The sequence below is a fragment of the Quercus robur genome, chromosome 7 (assembly GCF_932294415.1).
Source record: "Quercus robur chromosome 7, dhQueRobu3.1, whole genome shotgun sequence".
NCBI classification, from domain to species: Eukaryota; Viridiplantae; Streptophyta; class Magnoliopsida; order Fagales; family Fagaceae; genus Quercus; species Quercus robur.
The window spans coordinates 3256238-3279803 of NC_065540.1; the positions used below are offsets into that span (position 1 = coordinate 3256238).

The following is a 23566-nucleotide window of genomic DNA, read 5'->3' on the forward strand; positions in this document are numbered from 1 at the left end:
TTTGGATTTGGGTGGCACAAAAAACTTACATTTTTGGTTTGAACTTGATCAAACGAGGAAGCACAATACAAACCATGTCTAACAACCCCACATCCCCCCCCAGCCCCACACCCCCCCCCCCCCCCCCCCCCCCAAAAAAAAGAAGAAGAAGAAGAATACAACTAACTTGATATAATGAAACTAGAGGGGGATTACAACATTATACCCAAAACTATGGGCTTTAATAGGTCAATTTGATCCAAGTTGCACTACAATAATAATAACTTTATATAGTAAAACCATTCAAGGACAAAAGAATCGAGCAAGATATAAATGTTCATAGGTCAATTTAGATTGGGTTGCATATGAAACTCACTACTTAAATTGAACATGTCAGTTAAAGGATTTTGGAATAGATATCAACCATTGAATCAAGAAAAATTGACTACTAGCTTTTGAGTGATTGGTCAAATGAAATTACTGATACCTTGTAATCCACTGGTTTGAAAATGCATTGTAGGGTTAAGGGCCCAAAATCATGCATTGGGCCTTGGAATTTGTTCGAGGACGTTGGATGATCTGAGAAGGAACAAATAGTTATTAGAAATTCCAATTTAAAGTCTCATGAGTAAGGAATGAATGAAAGGTGGTCCAAGGAGGAACTCCTCCTCGGATATGATAAATACAGCTCAAGTTGTAACGACCCAAGGAAAAGCGCTAGCCACATCTGTGCTATACCTCAAAAGGACTAGTCACAATTGAGACTCCTTGTAGTTGTTAATAAAGCTCAGATCTACCCAGTAAATACTTGATGTGGGACTCATCACACACCCACACATATCACACAATCAATCAAATTGGGGTATCACAATCTCCCCCACTTAAATCCCTAACGTCCTCGTTAGGACCCACTTTGTGGGGTAGTGTCTTTAAGCCCACACGAGATTACCGAGCCAGCTCTGATACCATATGTAACAACCCAAGGAAAAAGCGCTAGCCACATCTGTGCTATACCTCAAAAGGTTGATGCCCCGATTTGATTGATTGATTGTGTGATGTGTGTGGGTGTGTGATAAGTCCCACATCGGATATTTACTAGGTTGAACTGGGCTTTATTAACAATTACAAAGAGCCTCAATTGTGACTAGTCCTTTTGAGGTATAGCGCAGATGTGGCTAGCGCTTTTCCTTGGGTCGTTACAAATGGTATCAGAGCCATGCCCTAGCCGGAAGTGTGGGCCCCACATGCGAGGACGCGTGTGCCGGTAAGGGGGGTGGATTGTAGTGACCCAAAAATGGGGGTCTTGCATTCCATGGAATCCCACATCGCCTAGGGAAGCACATGAGAATGTGTTTATAAGAAATGACCTCCCTTCAATGTGTAGAGGCATTTTCCCCAGCGCAACCTGGGGAAGAACAAAACCATAATGGGTATGGGCCCCAAAGTGGACAATATCTACACAGTTGGGACGGGGTCGTTACAAATGGTATCAGATCTGGCCCGGTAACCCCGTGTGGGCTCAGAGACACTACCCCACAAAGTGGGCCCTAACGAGGACGTTAGGGATTTAAGTGGGGGAGATTGTGATGCCCCGATTTGATTGATTGATTGTGTGATGTGTGTGGGTGTGTGATGAGTCCCACATCGGGTATTTACTAGGTTGAACTGGGCTTTATTAACAACTACAAGGAGCCTCAATTATGACTAGTCATTTTGAGGTATAGCGCAGATGTGGCTAACTCTTTTCCTTGGGTTGTTACATATGGTATCAGAGCCGGCCCGGTAATCCCATGTGGGCTCAAAGACACTACCCCACAAAGTGGGCCCTAACGAGGACGTTAGGGATTTAAGTGGGAGAGATTGTGATGCCCCAATTTGATTGATTGTGTGATGTGTGTGTGTGTGTGATGAGTCCCACATCGGGTATTTACTGGGTTGAACTGGGCTTTATTAACAACTACAAGGAGTCTCAATTGTGACTAGTCCTTTTGAGGTATAGCGCAGATGTGGCTAGCGCTTTTCCTTGGGTTGTTACACAAGTATGTACTCCGGCAATTAGAGTAACCCTCCAAGAAGCTCCAATGATAGGGATATGCCTCATAAACATACGAGAAGGAAGGAATCCCAAAAATATCTAAGGGAGAGCTATCACCACCGCATTAAATGCACTGTAGCTATTTTTCTGGTCGCATTTATGTGGAGAAGACCTTTGAACAGTACTACCTTGGCTACCACAACTCACAAAAAACCAAAGAGAGTGTCTGATAGGACATGTACTCAAGTAAGGGCTTAGATGATCAACAAGTGTAGGATGAAGATAGTCCAAATGGAGATATATAATGTGAAAGACACTCCATGAGAAGAGGATCGGAAAATAGAGAGAGAGAACACTATATTAATCTAAATTGTTCTTATATTCAATTGTAACCAATTTATATAAGTTTGACCTCCTTGGACAGTGAAGTCGTTCAACTTTACCATCTTTGTTCTTGCTTGATCATCTTCCAAATCCATACTAGCTGTTGTCAAATTCATTAGGGCCTAGTTCTTTGACCCACTCTTTACAAATTTATTATATTGGGCTCATTGGACTAAGATCTCACACATTTTGGGCTTGGACTGTAAACCATGTCCCTACATGCATGAAATAGAAAATCCACTTAAACACACAATGTCTAATGAAAGGGAAAACCATTCTTCCTTGTGGACAGTTGCTACAACCCCAAAATTTTCCACACACCCTTCATGCACAACTTAGTTGAGTCCATTACATGACAAAGAGAATAGGAAGGGTGTGAAAATTCAATACCAATATACATTTTGTAATTTGTGGGTCAACCACAAAGTAATAAATCAAAGTTACAAGGACCAAAACCTAAAACAATAGAGTCAAGATAATATTGAGAATAACTTTTTTTTCCCTCAATTCATTGAGATTTTAACACTATTTTAATTATGGGTTTGACTTACCTCTAGTATTTTTTTAACTGGAGACCTCATTTTATTTTAAATACACAATGACAAGTGGTAGTAAGTTTTAATTTCCACATTTTATTTAATTAGTGGGTAATGTGGCCAGTGACGACTCTAGGAATTTTTCTCAGGGTGTTCCTTAAAAAGCATAATTTTTCCCAGTGGCGCCTCTAGGAATTTTTCCCAAATGTATTGTTGTTTAGTAGTTCCATTAATTTGTTTGTCTTTTATAAACTATAATCTGTTATATTGTTGTTTTATTAATTATAAAATTACTAATTGTTGTTTAACCTAGCATAATTTAATTTGTTTGTCTTATATAATGTATTGATTAATTAAATTATTAATTATTGTTGATTAGTTGTTTTTCCCAATTAATTATTGGTTAATAAATATTCCAAACAAACAAAATTAATTAGTTCAACTAATTACTATGGTTGTTTGATACTCCCCTACTTGGAATATCACACTATTACTTAACAAAAAAAAAAAGTCAATAAATTGTGCAGCACAAAAATATATAGGCCGTATAGCTTAAGTCTAAGTCTAAAAAATAGTGATTTATTACATATTTTATGACCATTAGTTGAACTAATCAACTAGCACACAGCACACAGCCATATTTATTAATTATTAGTTGCACACTTGTACTAGCACTAGCACACAGCACACTTGCACTACCCCCGCCCCATGCCCCCATCCACCCCCCAATTCAACAGACAAACCCCAATGCCCCATGATCCCCAATCACAAGACTAGAGCCAATAAGATAAAGCCAATTTATTGTATCTCACCAAAAGACACCAACACCAACACTAAAAGACAATTAATAATCTCACCAACACCAACACCAATATCGAATAAAGCCAAAAACAAGGTAAATATTAATAAAGAAAGACTGAGATGAAGAGAGAGAGAGATTGAGAGACTGAGATGAAGAGAGAGAGATTGAGACTGAGAGAAAGAGACTAAGAGACTGAGATGAAGAGAGAGAGACTGAGATTGAGACTGAGATGAAATACCTTGAGGTTGAGGGAGCAAGGAGGCTTGAGGTTGATGGGCGGCGCCATTGGGCACAGTGGCAAGGCGAGGAAGACCGATCAAGCAGCACGTCAAGATGTAGCTTTCGTTCGTTTGAATGGGAGATCGAGTTTGAGGCCCGATCTGGCGAGCGATCTCCTTCTCCGCCCGTTCCGGTGGTTGTTGCCATCCGTTGGTTGTTGCATGACTTGCGTTTGTGAAGTGTTTACGTCTGTGAAGTGTTTGAGGCCCGATATGATTTCAGTATATTAGGTTAGGTTTTTATTTTATTTATTTTTTAGAATCCGTGGGTTACTAGGTTTGTTACCATCTGTTGGGCTTGCCATCCGTTGTCTTTTTGGGAGAATCCGTGGGCTTGCCACTTGCTTTGTTACAATTTTTTTTTTTCCAGATTTTAGTTCAAATATATTTTTCTTGGGCCTTTTTTTTTTTTTGCTTGAAAGTAGAACAAATAAAATATTTGTTTTTAGGGTGTTCCTAAATTTAATTTGAGGGTGTTCCTATATTTTTTTTTAAGAATAAACAAATAAATAAAATTTAATTATTATATATAAATTTTTTTTTCAGTTCAGGGTGTTCCTGGGACCAACGTGGCGTCACCACTAGATGTGGCAACTTCTCATTAAAACAAAAGGAGATTCCAGTTAAAAAAAGTGCTGGAGGTAAACCAAACTCTTTAATTATTAAAACCCTTTGGGATTGCATGCAATAAGAATGTTGACATTGAACTTGGTGTTCATGATAACACTTAGGTGAGTGTGTCTCTAACACAAACAGTTTGGGAAGAGAGGGAAAACTAAAAAAAGGAGAGAGAGAGAGAGAGAGAGAGAGATGGATTTATTATATAAGTTAACATTTGCGACACTTGAAAATCATCCACGAGGGAGGATAAAATTACATGCAACCAATAAGAATAAATCACATATAAAATATAAGTATTAAAAATCGACTACCCAAGTTAATGCCTGTAGTTTCTTTAAAACCAACTCTTGGACATAATTCCCCCTCAAAAAAAAAAAAAAAAAAAAAAAACTCTTGGACATAATTAACGTTGTTTTTATTTATTAAAAAAAAAAATTTGAACTTGCCATCAACTAAATAATTCGTTGAAAAGCATATGCCTTCGGCCTTCCAATCGGGTTATGTTAATTGTTTGGATAGTTTGAAAAGCCCTAACAAAAACACTTCATCCAATAAATAAATAAAAGCTTAAATGACTATGTTTTGAAACATATCGGTTGACATTAGTTAAGCCAATGAGCACAAATTATACGTAAGAAAGAAGCAACTGAAGAGACACAAAGTTACCCGGCCCGTTGACAAGTAAAAACAACTTCAAATACATGACTAGGGATTAAAGGCCCATAGATTCATAGAATGAATTATACACAGGTTGTTTCGAAAAATTGCTGTTCTTTTTTTTTTTCCTTTTTTTTTTTTTGGTAAATAAAAAATGGGTAGAGGTGGCGACAGGATGGCTTCCCTATTTATATATATATATATATATATATATAATCATAATAGCACCTTATCTACTCTCGTGCGAGATCCGTATTTCTAATTTGTGAAAAACTCACTTATTATTCTTTGGACGGTTTGAAAATAAGATAAGATATAAGAAGTAACCAACACACAATTAGGGGGTGTTTTGTACATGCATTTAAAAACATGTGTTTTATTGTTTGAAAACATGAGTAAAAATACGTGTGGGTAAAAAAATATGTGAAAATACATGTAATGTTATTTAAAAACTGAAAACATGTATTTGAATGGCTATACCAAACGAGGCTTTAATTGTTTGAGACACAAACCAAAATCCTGAAACTTGGGGCCGTTTGGTAACGTTATTCTAACAATGTTGTTTGTATTTTTTAGAAATATATATAAGTAAAAAAATACATATAATATTGTTTAAAAACTGAAATTATTGCTTATATTATCATTGCAGACGCACCTTGCCACCCGCTGTACGCTACTATGCTATTATATTCTTCGGACTTTGGGATTGTGACGCCGCTAGTGTGTTAAACAACAATCAATTCATTTCACGCGGTAACACTAGCCAAACCCCAATCAACACGTGGCTACACGCAATTGGCAGTCCGATTACAATCTTTCCCATCTCTCAAAAAACGCACGAAAAACCACACATTATCCGCGAAGCACGATCCTAGCCGTACGTTCAGCACGCAGCCTATCCCCCACACGACGATTTTTTTTTAAAAAAATCCAACGGCCTAAAAAACGAACGCTAGAACCTTCTCTGTTCCAGTTGTCCAATTACGACTCCTATGTATATATCAAGCTCAGTGTGTGTCTCCACTCTCTACTCTCATCAACTCTCAGCTCAGCTTTGCAGTCTTAATTAGCGTGATCAAAGGTCTGTATCTTTTTTTTAACTTTTTAGCAAAGTTTATTCTCTAAATGCGATTTTATGATCCGATCGTCTAGTTTGGTTGCCGAGAAAATGCAGGAAAGTTCAAAGTATAGTCTATAGGCTTAGAACTTGAATGATGAAGTTAGTTTCTCTTGTTTTGTTCTGTTACTTTTTCTGAGGACGGAGAAGTGGATTGAATTATTTGTTTGTAGTTGTAGTCTGACCGATGATATATGTGGTTTGATTTTGCTGAGTCAGAACATAGAAGAAGATCGTCTCCATGGGAAAGAATTACCCAACAGTGAGCGAGGAGTACCAGAAGGCAGTGGAGAAATGCAAGAAGAAGCTCAGAGGACTCATCGCCGAGAAAAATTGTGCTCCTATCATGCTCCGATTGGCGTAAGCGACTCTCTCTATCTATCTCTCTAATTTTTAATGAGTTTCTTAATTATGACTTTTTAGTTTTTAGTTTATTAAAAAATTAAATATTTAAAGTGGATAAGACAGAATGATCTGAGGAAAACGGGAAGAAAAGAGCTAAGTTCACAACATTTTTACAACGATTTCGCAACAAATCACATGTGGATAGTTGTTGTTGGTTCAAATTTGAATTTACCATTGAGATTACTTTTTTTAACCCAACCATAACAACCAGTAACATCCTACCACTTAAGATTTGTCGTAAAAATATCGTGGACATATCATTTCTCCGATTAGAAATATATGTGTAAGTGTTTAACAATATATTTAAAGGGCTGTGTTTTATACACAATCCAAAAAAAAAATTAAAACTTTAACTTGAATTCATGATTTTTATGTTGGAAATTATGGGATTTTTTTTTTAAAATAACTAAAAAACCCAAACTATATTATTAGTTAAACAACATTTGAAACTAATTTCGTTTCTAACAATTCGAGTCCAGAGGACTCGATTTTGGGGAGCTGAGATGTTCACGTAGGCCTGGAAATCGAGTTCACTAGACTCGGTTTCTGTACATGAAAAACGAGTCTAATGGACTTGATTTTCATTCATGGTGATCGAGCTCAGAGTACTCGGTTTTCTTCGTTCAGCACACGGACAATCACCAAGGGAGAGAACGAGACATGCTCTGTTTTACTCTCCACAAAACAGAGCATGTGAGTAGAGATTAAGAAAATAAGAAGAGTGTAAAATTCATCTGGGCTTCTAAAAGCTGCTTTCTCCTTTAGTTTCTGTAGAGCAAAAAAAAACCCATTTACAAAACAACCCCATTATGTATTTGAGAGTTTGATTACCAGCTAAACAAGAAGCAAGAACACTTACCCGCAAAGTATCCTCCTTTTTGTGAAATGCTTGCGCATGCTTAACGTCCTTGTGTTTTTCAAGAAGCCCGAATTTTTTCCATGCATGTCTGGATATGAAAATGAAAAAATATTTATATATATTTGAAAGGGAAAGAAATTATTACTTACGGTTGAGCTCACTCCTTATGAGCATTCCTACATTAATAGCATTTCTTAGGGACGACATGTTGGATAAAACAAAGCAAGCAACACCTACATGCTCTGTTAGCCACCACTCTTCCTCTACTCACATGCACTGTTTTGTGGAGAGTAAAACAGAGCATGTGTGTTCTATTCCTTGGTGAGTTTATGTCCGGCTGAGCGGAGAAAACCGAGTACTTTGGGTTTGATTTCCATGAACGAAAATCGAGTCCATTAGACTCGTTTTCCATGTACAGAAACCAAGTTCATTAGACTTGATTTCCATGTACAGAAACCGAGTCCAATGAACTCGATTTCCAGGCCTATGTGGACATCTCAACTCCCCAAAATCGAGTCATCTGGACTCGAATTGTTAGAAACGAAATTAGTTTCAAACGTTGTTTAACTAATAATATAGTTTGGCTTTTTTAGTTATTTTTTAAAAAAATCCGAAATTATGACTTTGGATTTTTTTGGACTTTGGTGAAAATACTATAACAAAATATTTTTTAAATGACAAAACATTGTTCACACTGTGCCGTGGTTTTGCGTTTAAGATTTGTTATTATTAATTCTCATTTGGACAGTGCCTATCGCGGCAAAACGCGTTACCAAAAATCATAGATGATAAGTTATTACTGATTTTCATTTGAACACACAATTTGAATTACTTTTTTACCCATTAATAATAGCTAGAATTTGCTATTTAAGATTTATTATGAAAGTGTTTGGACATAAGATTTCTCTTCCGTCATCTTTCAGATTGTGAATAAAACTATATGAAACAGTTTGTGTGCAACAAATATTACCTATATTTTGTTTGAATATTGTTGTTGGATTATGTATATTTTATGAGAGGATTCTATATAGTTTTTAACTATGTATTTGATCATCTTATATATCAGTATTTGGGATACATGATTACCAAATAGTTCAACCAGTAAAGAATATGATGATAAATAGTGTAATCATCAAAAGTAGTGTGAAACTCAATGAAAAAGAAAAAGAAAAAGATACATGATCATCTTAGAATAACGGAGTTTATACATGATCATTGGGTGTTGTAGATGGCATTCGGCTGGTACCTTTGATGTGAAGACGAAGACAGGAGGACCGTTTGGGACTATAAGGCACTCAGCGGAGCTTGCTCACGGAGCAAACAACGGTCTGGATATTGCCATTAGGCTTCTTGAGCCCATCAAGGAGCAGTTTCCCATTTTGTCTTATGCAGACTTCTACCAGGTAGGTACCATGCTAGCCAGCTAAATTAAATACCAGTACCATACAATCAAACTGACTAGTATAATTAATTAATTTCCCCAAGTGGCAAGGGGTACCCTGTTGTGGGCTCATTGGTCTGGGACTTGACATAAATATGAAGATTTCGATTCACTGTACTATTGGTCAATGGGGCTTTCGACTATTTCACGGACAAGAAGTTGATTACTCTAACAAAAAATTGGGACATCACTTCTTTATTTATTTATTTTTTCAAATACTTATATAATTTGCTTTTATTTTTAATTTTTTTTCACTTTTTGGATTTGAAATTATTAATTGCCTTTGATTCATGTTTGCTTGTAGTTGGCTGGAGTTGTTGCTGTTGAAATTACAGGAGGGCCTGAGATTCCATTCCATCCTGGAAGACCGGTTAGTGAACCTCAATATTTTCAACAGGTTCATTATTGCTTCACATCCAACCGTGTACACGGTTGGATTGAAAGATTGTGTACATTGTTAATGTGAATGAGGGTCCCAATAGTGTAGAAAAGACAATGGCGGTAATCTGTGACACATTTGATTGGGTGAAGTGAGAAAATTGCACACGAGGACAATTAAGGAACAAAATGACTGGCTGTTCTTGAGAAGAGCAGTGTGCTATTTAAGGGATTATTTGAGAGTTGAGCAACGATTCAATGCATGGAAGGGAGGGGGTGTATTTTGTGATCTACATCTACTAAAGAATATATAGTGATCAAACTAATTCTTAAGAGTGAATTGGCATGTCATAAAACCGAGCAAGCTAAGAACAATATAATTGATTTTAATTTTTTTTTCTTGGTAAAATATTTGTTCAGAAAACTAGTTCAAAATCATATTAAATATTTTTCTCATTGAAAAGGCTATTTTAAATTTAGTTTTTTCAAGTGTCTTTCCTCCCCAAAATGAGTTTCAAAATTTTGGTGTATTTAAATGCATATTCACACCAAAAAGGTTGTTTTAAATTTGGCATTTTCACATATATATTCCCACAACAATTGGTTGTAACCTATGTCTACAAACTGGATATATTATTGTTGGTTCAACTTATATATTGCAAGTCATAACTGAACAAGTTTTATAGTTTGTCAAACATCTCCTTAAGTTTAGTTTGGAATTGAGCCTAGGTTGTATTTTTTCTTGTCTTTATTTACTTCAGTAGATACTGCATGCTGCTCTACGTCAGTAGGGTAATATGATAACACTTGGCGAATTATGGTTTATCAAAAGGATAAAGCCAACCTATCTCATGATGTTCTAAACTCGGCTCATGTTCAATCCAGCACTAATTACAAGGCATGAATGTTAACAATTTGTTTAAAATTCAAGCGATAAGCTGGTAATTTGAAAATAAAAAATTATAAAATTATAATACATTTTTTGTGCTATTGTATATATGGGAAGTGTGGATTTTATTTTTGTTTTCCCTTTTTCTTTGGTGATAAATTCCTTGTATAAATTCTTTTGTGCATCTAAAATTGTATGAACAGTCCTAGTTGGGCACATTTAGATGCCTGAAATTAACCCTATCAATTAGTAGTTTATGTGATGTTGTTAGACTCCATAGATTGTATTAGTTAATTCTGACATATTAACAGTATGTGTGTCAAATTCTAAAAGTTACTTGTTTCTCTCAGGACAAAACTGAACCACCCCCAGAAGGTCGCTTACCTGATGCTACCAAAGGTCAGTTAATTAATTTGTTTAAAATCAAGCCATAGTGAGATCATTGCAGGTATCTAAATTTTTGTTGTAATTCAAGGTTCGGATCATCTGAGGGATGTATTTGGCCACATGGGTCTCAGTGATAAAGATATCGTTGCTTTATCCGGTGGTCACACCTTGGTATGTTCACAAATATGAAGTTCTTTTGTCACCTCCTTTCATAATTTATTACTGGTTTTGCAATAATGGAATGTTTCTACTTTCTACTGATACTTGGTTTTGAGCAATTCGTGAATTGGAGTGATGTTGTTCTAAATGTTTTTGAAATCATTTTACAGGGAAGATGCCATAAGGAGCGTTCTGGATTTGAGGGACCCTGGACGAGCAACCCTCTTATTTTTGATAACTCCTACTTCAAGTAAGACATCTCTCTCTCTTTTGTTGATTTCTTGAGTTAATTTCTGGTCAAGTTGATTGTATACATTGTTTTCTTTTGTATCATCTTGTTCATTCTTTGCATATGCTAATTCTTCTACTTAAGTGTACTTTTGGATTAGCTTTTTCCTGAAACTAAATAAAACTATAAAAGTACCGTTGTACCTATTAAAAAGTTAGGCTTTAAATAGTCCAACATCAGCAAGGGAGCCAATAAGCTAAAAGAAAATTAGCCCTTCCAAACACATGCACAACCAACTGATTGGTTTGAATCTTATTTAAACCAGGGAACTCCTTAGTGGAGAGAAAGAAGGTCTACTCCAGCTGCCATCAGATAAGGCTCTTCTGGAGGATCCTGTCTTCCGTCCTCTTGTTGAGAAATATGCTGCAGTGAGTATCTCACTCCTGTCCTACAGTTTTATTTATTACAAACATATTATGTAGCGTTGACGATTATCTAATTCAACTTTCTGGTTTCTGTCAATTTTGCTTCAGGATGAGGATGCCTTCTTTGCCGATTATGCTGAAGCTCATTTGAAGCTCTCAGAACTTGGGTGAGTGAGAAATTTGTTTGTATACATTTGTTTCCTTGAACTGCCTAACTGCCTAATACATGCTTTAGTATCTACTCCAACTTTTCTCCTCAATCTGACAATCAAACATTATATGACATGTTTAGATTTGCCGAATGCTGAAAAAAAAATTAGAGAAGTGAAATGTGGCTGCTGTCTGGTGTCTAGTCTGGAGGCTGTTTCATTCTAGTGAATTTTCTGGACTGGATGAACTTCTATAGCGTGGACGTTTTGTGTGCTTTGGACCTTTAGTTTCTGGCTATGTATGCTATTAAATTGCTATTAATGTCTGTAACATAAGTATATAACTGGTGCAAAAACAGTTAAAACATTGGTGTGTTTCATTGGTGTGACCATTATGAGTTTCAACCCCAATTATAGCTTCTTATGTGATGGCTGTACATTGCCTATCAAAATATGTGGTGAAAAGCTTGCTCTTTCTTTAATTCTCTTTTTTTTCCCCTGATGATGAAAATAGTAATTGTAGTAGAAGAGTTGGGCGGTATGGACGACTTTAAAACTTGTGTTCAATCCGTTTATCTGTTGATTGTTTTAGGAATATTGACTAGCTTCACCCAAAAATTACATTGACACAAGTCAGTCCGGTGGTATGTGAATTTGCAAGTCAATGTCAATAGGAACATATCTGGAGGATTGTGATTCAAAATTCACCAAATAGGCAGAGATGGAAGTTTTTGGTTACTTCCTATTTTGGCTCAAGGGGTTTCAATTTTCAAATGATGTATGTGGGTATGAATTTGGTTGGCCGTACTTGGTTCGAATTCCTTTTTTTTTTTTTTGGGGAGATACATGTCATAGGAAGCAACAAGCAGTTAGGAGTCATCCAAAAATTATATACATGTAGGATTTGGAATCTAAGGCAGCTCCAGGCCTACAGCCCAGCTGTTTTCAAAACTCTCTGGCAGAGTTGAATCTTGAATCTAAGACTGAGTTTGGATAGCGTTTTAGGCCTGGCGTCTAGTGTCTACGTTTCATTTATGTAGGTTTCGTGTACTGTTCACGGGACCTGTAAGTACAGATTTTAGCAAATTTTTCTTTAAAATTGGATCTCATGGTATTATTCACACATTTAAAAATTACTAGTCGATATCCCGCGCAATGTGCGGTGCATTTTGATAAATTTTGTAAGGAATTATTTATGACCTATTGATTTCATGAATACTATTATTGTTAGTCACACTTAATCTATGAGAATTTCTACTAATACTAAATTCAAACTAAATATATTGGGGGGAAAATTCCCCTAATTCATGCAACCAAGAAATGTCACCAGATTATAGTGAAATTGCCACCTACAAACCTGTTGGTCCCTAGGTGTCTTTCTTGTATTATTTATGTTTTATATATTAATTAGCTATAAAAACTTCTAAAATTTAATGATATAACAATAGAAAAAAAAATGTCATAGTGATACAATAATATCATAATTTAACCTCTAAATTTTAATTGAACTAAAAGTAGCCAAAAATAGATCTTACCAAGTATTTGCATCATACAGAAAGCCAAGAATATAATTTGGCAAATAATATGAAAAAATAAGCCTAAATAAATTACAATGCTACATAAGGAAAACCTTATATATAAAATCTAAACAAAATATTTAAGACAAACGTAATATTTTGAAAATTAGCATGCCTTTTTGAAAGGAAAACAAAGATATTGTGAGAAAATTACGGAAATTTAAATTTTAAGTCCAATGGAAATGGAGATTTATACTAGACAAATGTGGAGACAAATAATATATGTCCAATTCATTGAATTCGACTCTTGCAATTCTGCATTGAAGTTCGTCTTATGCAGAAAATTAAAAAGTTTTTTTGATTCTTACATTTTCCATGACTTTTAAATCCAACCGTATCAATTCAAAACATGTAAAGTTATAAATGTATACAAATTATTTGAATTTTAATAATACATTGAAATAAATACATTTGCCATTATTTAATAATTTGACATAAATGCTAAATTTAGATGAGGTAGAAGCCTAAATGAGAAGGATGTTATACAATGTGTCACTTGACAAAAACTCATGTTTTTCCACATGAGATCTCTGCTTATACATATATTTATAAGATATTAAATTGATATGAAGACAAATAATATTTGTCTAATTCATTGAATTCAACTCTTGCAATTCTACATTGAAGTTAGTATTATGCTGAAAATTGAAAAGTTTTTTTTGATTCCTACCTTACCCATGACTTTTTAGATCCATACATATCAATTCAAAGCATGTAAAGTTATAAATGTATACAAATACATAAATGCTAAATTTAGATGAGGTGGAAGCCTAAATGAAAAGGATGTCATACTATGTGGCACTTGGCAAAAACTCATGTTTTCCCACATGAAGTCTCTACTTATATATATATATATATATATATATATATATATATATATATATATATATATATATATATATATATATATATATATTAAATATTAAATTGATGTGGAGACAAATAATATTTGCCGGATTCATTGAATTTGACTCTTACAATTTTACATTAAAGTTAGTCTTATGCTGAAAATTAAAAAGTTTTTTTTATTCCTACCTTATCCATGACTTTTTAGATCTATCTGTATCAATTCAAAGCATGTAAAGTTATAAATGTATACAAATTCTTTGAATTTTATTCCTACATTTCTCATGACTTTTTAAATTCATTCATATCAATTCAAAGCATGTAAAGTTTTAAATGTATACAAATACATAAATGCTAAATTTATATGAAGTGGAAACTTAAATGAGAAGGCTGTCATACAATGTGTCACTTGACAAAAACTCATGTTTTTCCATATGAGGTTTCTGCTTTTATATATATTTTAAATATTAAATTGATGTGGAGACAAATAATATTTGCCTAATTCATTGAATTGACTCTTGCAATTTTGCATTGAAATTAGTCTTATGCTGAAAATTGAAAAGTTTTTTTGATTCCTACCTTATCCATTACTTTTTAGACCTATCCGTATCAATTCAAAGTATGTAAAGTTATAAATGTATACAAATTCTTTGAATTTTATTCCTACATTTCCCATGACTTTTTAAATCCATCCATATCAATTTAAAGCATGTAAAGTTATAAATGTATACAAATACATAAATGCTAAATTTAGATGAGGTGGAAATCTAAATAAGAAGGATATCATATAATGTGCCACTTGGTAAAAACTATGCTTTCCCAAATGAGGTCTCTACCTTTATATATATATATATATATATATATATATATATATATATATATATATATATATATATATATATTAAACTAGTATTATGCCCGTGTGATGCACGGCTTAATAAAAAATATTTTGATAATATAATTAAATTTAATAACAAATAAAATGAAAAAAGAATTAATTCAAAATTTAAGATTAAAAGATAAATTGTACTTGTACACTTAAAAGAAATTTAATTTTTATTTCTTAGTTTGATATTTAAATCATTTGTTTCAGTGTTGATTTCATTCAAATAGTTATAAGTTATATCAATCCTAAACTAAATTAATAATAAATAAAAATATAATACTCTAACTTAATGTAACATTCTAACTTACTAATAAATAAATATAACACCCTAACTTAAAGTAATGTTTGTAATTGTATTGTGTTTTAGCCTTTAAGAACACATATGTTATTTTTTTTTATCATTAAAAAAACATAGATGTTAATATTACACATGAAAATATAATTAATTAAATAATTAAAACGGTTGAAAACAAAATTAAGCCAAAAACTCAATTCATTAATGAAAAAATATCCAAATTTTTTAACCTTAAAAAAAAAAAAATAGAGTTAAGTAAAGATAGACTTATATAGAAATTTGGACAGATGGATTCTCTCGTAGCCAATTTCATGTTTGACAGCAAATTTTCCATAATAAAATATTGATGTCAACAACAAATAATCATGTAATAAGAAATTAAAAAATACAAAAATATTGCTTGCTATATTGACTTCTAAAAAAAAACACTAAAATGTGTGATCAAACATAGAATTTTAGCCTATCTATAAAACTTGTTGATAAAAATCATATTATATATAATAAAAAGGCAACAAATACACAAAATCTATTCAATTTGATGAAAGAAAAAAAAAATACCTACAAGGTTATAGGAAGGGTAGAGAGGAGAAAGGAAGAATATAGCAAATAATTGTAAAGTACGTAGTAGAAATAATGAAACACCAAAAAAACTATGTGTATATATAGTGAGAATTTTAGGTTGTGAATAAGATATGAACAAAAAGAAGTAGTTTAGGTGAAACTCAAATATTTTTTTTTTTTTTTTACTTTATTATTAGGAAAAAGATGACATAAGATGCAAATTTATCCACACAAAAAAATAAAAATAAAATAAAAAAAACAAAAACGTAGGAAAAAAAAAAAAGCAAGTTCTATCTTCTTTTTTTGCCTTTTATGTTTTTTAAAGAAACATAGGAAATTTTTTTTCATCAAGATCAAGATGGTGTCAACTAAAACCATAGATGGCAACGGTAACCTCTTTCTCTTTTATATATATATATATATATATATATATATATATATATATATTATAAACAATCTCTTTCATATATATATACATATTATAAACAATCTCTTTCTCATTATGATGGGATTTGGATTTTACACGTGGGAGCTGCGATCATTTATTAAAAAAAATATATACATTTTATTTACTCATTATTTGTTGTGGCGTACTAGCATATGGAGTTTTCATCATCTTGACTGGTGGAGTGTCGATGTCAACACGAATCTGTTTCGTACTCATTAAAATTTCAACAAATTAAGAAGTTATATCCTTATCAAAAACAAAGATTTAAAATTGATCTCTCTCTAAATTTTAGAGTCCTTATTTAATTATTCTTTCACTTAAACTACTTTAATTTACCTACTCTACGTATACTCTAAATTATTTTTTTTATAGAAATTATAGATAAATTAATAATAAAAGGATTATATGAAGAATTTAGATTGTAATCAAATTAAAATTTTTATCAACTTAGAAATTATAGGAGAAAAAGATAAGGACAAAAAATATATATCTATTTTTTTAATTTAGGGTTTGTTAATAATATTTTAGATAGAAACAACTGTTATATTTGTAAATCAAATACTAATTTCTTTCATTACTTGATTTGTCATATTTATCCAAAATATATATATATATATATATATATCTATTCTTAAAATCTAAAAATTTATTAAAATTTTTGCAATTTGGTGCGACCACTTGGCACAACCACGACGTCTAAGTTCATCAAGATCAAGATGGTGTCAACTAAAACCATAAATGGCAACGGTAATCTCTTTCTCTCCTATATATATATATATTATATAAACAATCTCTTTCTCATTATGATGGGATTTGGATTTTACATGTGGTAGCTACGCTTATTTATAAATTAAAAAAAAAATACATTTTATTTACTCATTATTTGCTGTGGCGTACTGGTATATGGGGTTTTCATCATCTTGGCTGGTGGAGTGTCGGTGTCTACACGTAGTTGTTTTATACTCATTAAAATTTCAACAAATTAAGAAGTTATATCCTTATCAAAAGCAAAGATTTAAAATTGATCTCTCTCTATACTTTAGAGTCTTTATTTAACTATTCTTTCACTTTAACTACTTTAGTTTACCTACTCTATGTATACTCTAAATTTTTTTTTTTATAGAAATTATAGATAAATTAATAATAAAAGGATTATATGAAGAAAAAGATAAGGACAAAAAATATAGGAGAAAAGATAAATTAAAATTTTTATCAACTTAGAAATTATAGGAGAAAAAGATAAGGACAAAAAATATATATCTATTTTTTGATTTTAGGGTTTATTGATAACATTTTAGATAGACACAACTGTTATAGTTGTAAATCAAATACTACTTTCTTTCATTACTTGATTTGTCATATTTATCCAAAAAATATGTATATATTTATTCTTAAAATCTAAAAATTTATTAAAATTTCTACAATTTGGTATCACCACTTGGCGTAACCACGGCGTCTAAGTCCAACTTTTATTATATATAATATGATATGATATGATATTAAATTGATGTGGAGATAAATAATATTTGCCCAATTCATTGAATTTGACTCTTGCAACTTTACATTGAAGTTAGTCTTATACTAAAAATTGAAAAGTTTTTTTGATTCCTACCTTACCTATGACTTTTTAGATTTATCCGTATCAATTCAAAGCATATAAAATTATAAATGTATACAAATTCTTTGAATTTTATTCCTACATTTCCCATGACTTTTTAAATCCATCTATATCAATTTAAAGCATGTAAAGTTATAAATGTATACAAATTCTTTGAATTTTATTAATACATTGAAATAAATGCATTTGTCATTACTTAATAGTTTGACATAAATGTTAAGTTTAGATGAGGTGGAAGTTTAAATGAGAATGATGTCATACAATGTGCTATTTGGCAAAAACTCATATTTTCCCACATAAGGTCTTTGCTTTTATATATATATATATATATATATATATATTGATATTGATTGATTGATGTGGAGACAAATAATATTTGCTTATTCATTGAATTCGACTCTTGCAATTCTGCATTAAAGTTAATCTTATGCAAAAATTGAAAAGTTTTTCTGATTCCTACCTTTTCCATGACTTTTTAGATCTACCCATATCAATTCAAAGGTTTTAAAGTTATAAATGTATACAAATTCTTTGAATTTTATTCCTACATTTCCCATGACTTTTTAAATCCATTATTAATACATTAAAATAAATGCATTTGTCATTACTTAATAGGTTGACATAAATGCTAAATTTAGATAAGATGAAAGTCTAAATGAGAAGGATGTCATACAATGTGCCACTTGGCAAAATTTCATGTTTTCTCATTTGAGGTCTCTACTTTTATATATATTGATTTTGTTATAGTGTTTACAGTTTTTAGCAATAAGCGTTATCTAAACAGATCCTAGTTATTGGTTTTATTCCACCTCTTTCATTTGCTCCATTCTATTCATTTTTTGGTCTATTTTGGCACGTCTAATCTGTTTTGATGAGTTTCAATTCTTAACCATTTCAGTCTAGTGTTGGCACTTGTGTCTGATATGAGTTTATTGCACCATTTTTGAAATTTTTCTAAATCTAAAACATAACTGTTGAGGTTAACTGTACAGATCCACCTTGTGTAGTGTTAAGTAATCAACATAGTAATTCTACAGACTGTCACCTACTGGCCCTACTAGTAGCTCGTGGATTGCCTACTACAGCTACTAGGTCTGGTGCTGGAGATGGAGAGCACTGGAGATTTTTGCCACTACTGCAGGATATTAGAACGTCTAGTTAGCTCGGCTAATAAAATTTTTCGACATTGAGTAAGAGAGTAGGGTTCAAACTTTGTCTATACTAAAAATCAATTGGTGTCTTGACTTGACTAGCAGCTTGTGGATTGCCTACTACAGCTACTAGGTCTGGTGCTGGAGATGGAGAGCACTGGAGATTTTTGCCACTGCTACAGGATATTAGAACGTCTAGTTAGCTCGGCTAATAAAATTTTTCGTCATTGAGTAAGAGTGTAGGGTTCAAACTTTGTCTATACTAAAAATCAATTGGTGTCTTGGCTTGATAAAGAGCAATTATCATTGAGCGAACACTATATATTGAAATTCTATAATGTTTAATTAAAAAAATAATATGTTTCTGTACTTTTGATGTGCTAATTCTGGTTGTAATTCAGTTTGCTTTGGTATCCAAAAACAAAAATACTGATATATTTCATTCACTAAATGAAATTGATATTGATTTTGAACATTAATGCCAGGGTACCCTCTGGGATTTTGACACTGAAACTGAATTCACTTTAGTTGGGCTGGAATTAGCTTTAGACCAAGGTGCCATAATAAATTACTGTGATATGTACACGGTATACCCCCTAATTAGAGAATGTGAGAAAATGGAGAACGTTGCAAGAAAGCTTGCCGTGGGGATCTCATGACAGTCCAGTTTTATTTAAGGTGTAAAAAGTATACTTGGACTGCAAATTGGACCAGATTCAATATAATTGGTGCTAGTTCAGCCCAAAACAAATCCAATTTGGTAAACGTTTCCTCCTATTGAAAACACTCATGGAAACTAAAATATTATTTAAAAATAAAACTCAAAATTAAGATCGTACGGAACATTAAGTGTGCGTTTGAATACCGCTTATTTTTGTTGAAAATTGAAAACAATAAAAAAAAAATTTTAAAAATTATTATTCATTTGCCTATTTGAACAATGCAAAATACGTTGGTCCTTAAAAAAAAATGCCAAAAACACAGAAGCATCTAACGCTAGCGCAAACGCAAACCAAATGGACACTAAATGAATGCTGATGGTCGAAGTACGATAAGTGAATTATTGAAGATCTGTATAATTACTCTTGGTAGTTGGTAGTTGGTACCACCACTCGAAATTACTTTACTTTCTAGGCCACAATTGAACAGGAATCTAGTCCTTCAAAAAGAGAGGTACATTAAGCTCGAATCCAATGTATATCAACATGAAGTTGGGAATATATATATATATATATATATAGCCTAATTTCATACTGATGTAACAAGCAGTGTTTGAAGAAAAGAAGGTCCAATTGTTTATTATTGTGCATCAATCCATAATGGAAAGTTTCTTTTCAACGCAACAAAACAAAACAAAGTGGCTGCTCCTCAATATACTTAGACATTAAGAAAGGACTTTCTATTTTGTTTGCTATCATAGAGGCAGCCAATACTCTGCCATTGTTAAATGGTCAAAAAATTCAATGGGAGCCACTAATTAATAACAGAGATACTTACCTTCGTGGTAGATTCCACACCAAAGTCCAACGAGCTAAAGAAAAAGTGGAAGGCATTAAAAGACAACAAGAAATCAACTATCTTTTTGTAAAGTATAGCAACAAAGCTCATCTCCCACGACCTGATAAAAAAGGCAACCCCTTAATCAACCCACAAAGAATGGCAGATCTTATTGAAAGTCCTGAAAAAGTCATCTAAAGGAACTATGGGGTTTCCTTTTGTCATCAACTTCCACGAGCATTTTATGCTTTAAATCCAAACTTATCATGATTGTTTGGAAAAGTATTTCAAACCTAAGCCAGTTTATAAATGTTAGGTTTTTTTTTTGGGTTGAGAAATCACGCTTAAATGTGGAGTTTTGATGGGATCCGGTGCAACAGTGTTGATATGATCCCACCCTAGAGAGAAAAGATGTAAACGTTAAGTTTTCATTCTTAGATCACAATCTAGTGTGATTTTAAATTGTTAATTAAGTAATTCAATAAATAATTTAAACTTTCTCAAAAAAAAAAAAAAAAAAAAACTAATTTTCAAAATATATTATAACTAAAATTACCAAATGAATATCTCAAGTCAATAAGAAATAGATTAATTGCACACAATGATATTGATATTTATGTGGAAAGCTCTCCCTTTAAATGAAAAAAAAAAACCACGAGACTAACTTCAAACTAGTCTCATATGTGAAAAGTTTTGTCTCGGATTACAATAGTTGGTGGCTTCGGCTTACTCTTAGAATTAGCTATTACAATTAACATTCGCTCATAGAGGATACTAGCACCTAACTTGAAGAAACCTTCCCCCATCTCCATCCCTTAAAATATGCCCCATTGGACCGAGTTGGGGTAGATGGCCATCCATCAATTGAGTATGGTTATCCCTATGAATCAATAAGTTGTCAATTATTAATGTTTAAGCTAAAAAGTTTTAAAATGGTCATCCCTATGAATCAATAAGTTGCCAATTATTAATGTTTAAGCTAATAAAAACCGGTCATCCCTATGAATCAATAAGTTGCCAATTATTAATGTTTAAGCTAATAAGTTTTAAAAGTTTGAAACATCGAAATTCATGGTGAAGCGATTAGGATATTAAAAAGTGGAAAGTTTTAAATTCAAAATATTTGGGAGTAACTATGTAATCCTATTTTGGAGGACAGCATGATTCTTTGAGTGAGGGCTGAAATTTGTTGAGTGTAATCTTTTGTTGGGAGGATGGGCATCCTCCTCAAACTCTTTTGGCTTTGTCATATGTAAAAGACAATTCTTGCATCTTTTGCCAAGCTGAGTGAGCCAATCCACTATCGTGTGAAAATTTAATCCTTTCTATATTTAGACCCTTCTATTTATACTTTGTTTTTGTTGTTGTTTTTTTTAATTCAATAGTTATAATAGGGGTATGAACTTTCTCAAAAAAAAAAAAATAATAGGGAGTATGAATTTAAACTTTACATATTTTTATCAAAAGTACAAAAAATACAAAAATATGGAGAGATATTTTTTTTTTTGAAAAAAAAATAAGAAGAAATACTAATTGAGCTATAACGCTATTAATTACAACATTCTTTTGATAAGACCTAAAACTCAGTACCATTTGCAAATATAATTTCATCCATCCAACTAATCGGTACATCCTTTTGATAGGCCCACCACAATCATATATAAATGCTATGGTCTTTTATTTTTTATTATTATAAATGCTATGGTCTTTGATTGAAGGGCAGTTATAATATATATACAATATTATTACTGTTCACCACACTTATGGCATAGAATTATAATAAATGATCCATCACGAGGTCCACGACATCGAATAATTGTATACTATGAAATATAAAATGAATTTTATCTTCTAAAATTTTATAATGCTTTCTCACCTAATATATTCGTTTTTATTTGGGTGCATACGATAATTTTTTTGGTCATAGATCTTATGTTGACAGTGCTAGAATGTCTGTAATATCATACTATACTCGTTTAAAAATTAAAATAGGAACTTTTGACTAGTGTCCAAGTCATGTGACTCCCAAATTTTGGCATTTATTACTTCCAATCTATCCCTTGCGATGGTGTGAATGCATGAACGATGTTGTGTCCATCACAAAATGTGTATTAAGGGACCATTAGCCAAAATGTCATTAATTATTTTTAGATAAATTGAAACGACGGTTGGGTTCGGTAGGAGTTGGTCAAGGGTAAAATAAATCTTCATGTCAATTTCAAAGCATATACTCCGATACATACAAGATTTTCTCGAGTTAGATGCCTTTCAGATTTCTTCCTCAAAAAAAAATAATAAATAAAAAAGATGCTTTTCAGATTTTAAAATCTTATCCATAAAATGCATCAATTTTTTTCTGGCAATAACTAAGTCTTCTCTAGTCAACATGAGAAAGATGTTGTAATTTGTATGCAATTATTGTTACATATAATACCATTCTGAGGATTTAATTAAAACATTTTTTATAAAATATATTTTTAAACTTTACCTTCTTTAAATACACTTATCTCTCCAAAAAAAAAAAAAACTTTAGATACACCATTTTTGTGAACTTTTCAATTAATTTTTTTTTTATAGCAATAAGCTAATTTTTTTTTCTTTCTTTTTCTTTCTCAAAAAAAGAGCTTTTTTTTTTTTTGGAGAATAAAAAAGGGTGACTCACGTATATTATCAAAGTCGACCACATCCCATAGATACATTGCCTATGAGTACCACTAGCACATAATGGTGCCTGCGACTTGGACTCCACCCATGCGCATCAGTTTTTTTTAGAAACCAAAGTCCAAACCCCACACCTGTGGGGACTCGAACCTACACTTGGCACAACCAGCAAGAAGGGGGCAACCACTACGCCACACTAGCTGGTGGTAAGCTAATTAAAATGTACACTAATATAAAGGTCCATTTGGTTGGAGGAGTGAAAAAGTGAAATGATAGAAAATTAATAAGAGGATGGA

The 23566-nt window shown here is 32.4% G+C and overlaps 1 protein-coding gene across 2 annotated transcripts; it reads left to right on the plus strand.

Moving 5' to 3' along the window:
- The first annotated feature begins 6207 nt into the window (after nt 1–6207).
- Nucleotides 6208–12212, plus strand: LOC126691764 (L-ascorbate peroxidase, cytosolic). Of its 2 annotated transcripts, none has more exons than XM_050386897.1 (10): nt 6208–6373; nt 6629–6769; nt 8902–9076; nt 9419–9484; nt 10732–10780; nt 10857–10939; nt 11098–11177; nt 11482–11584; nt 11690–11748; nt 11874–12212. In XM_050386897.1, the coding sequence occupies exons 2-10, from the start codon at nt 6651–6653 to the stop codon at nt 11887–11889; spliced, it is 750 nt and encodes a 249-aa protein (XP_050242854.1). In that variant the 5' UTR covers nt 6208–6373; nt 6629–6650; the 3' UTR covers nt 11890–12212. The 2 variants fall into 2 exon arrangements, with proteins under 2 accessions (XP_050242854.1, XP_050242855.1); XM_050386898.1 differs by having other exon boundaries at nt 6256–6373; nt 6583–6769.
- The last annotated feature ends 11354 nt before the right edge of the window (nt 12213–23566 follow it).

Excerpts from the sequence above, each read along its gene's own strand:
- LOC126691764 (XM_050386897.1), top strand. The coding sequence starts at position 6,651 with ATGGGAAAGAATTACCCAACAGTGAGCGAGGAGTACCAGAAGGCAGTG. Across the intron at positions 6,770-8,901 it reads CCTATCATGCTCCGATTGGC|ATGGCATTCGGCTGGTACCT; the intron begins GTAAGCGACTCT and ends TGGGTGTTGTAG. Across the intron at positions 11,178-11,481 it reads TTTGATAACTCCTACTTCAA|GGAACTCCTTAGTGGAGAGA; the intron begins GTAAGACATCTC and ends TATTTAAACCAG.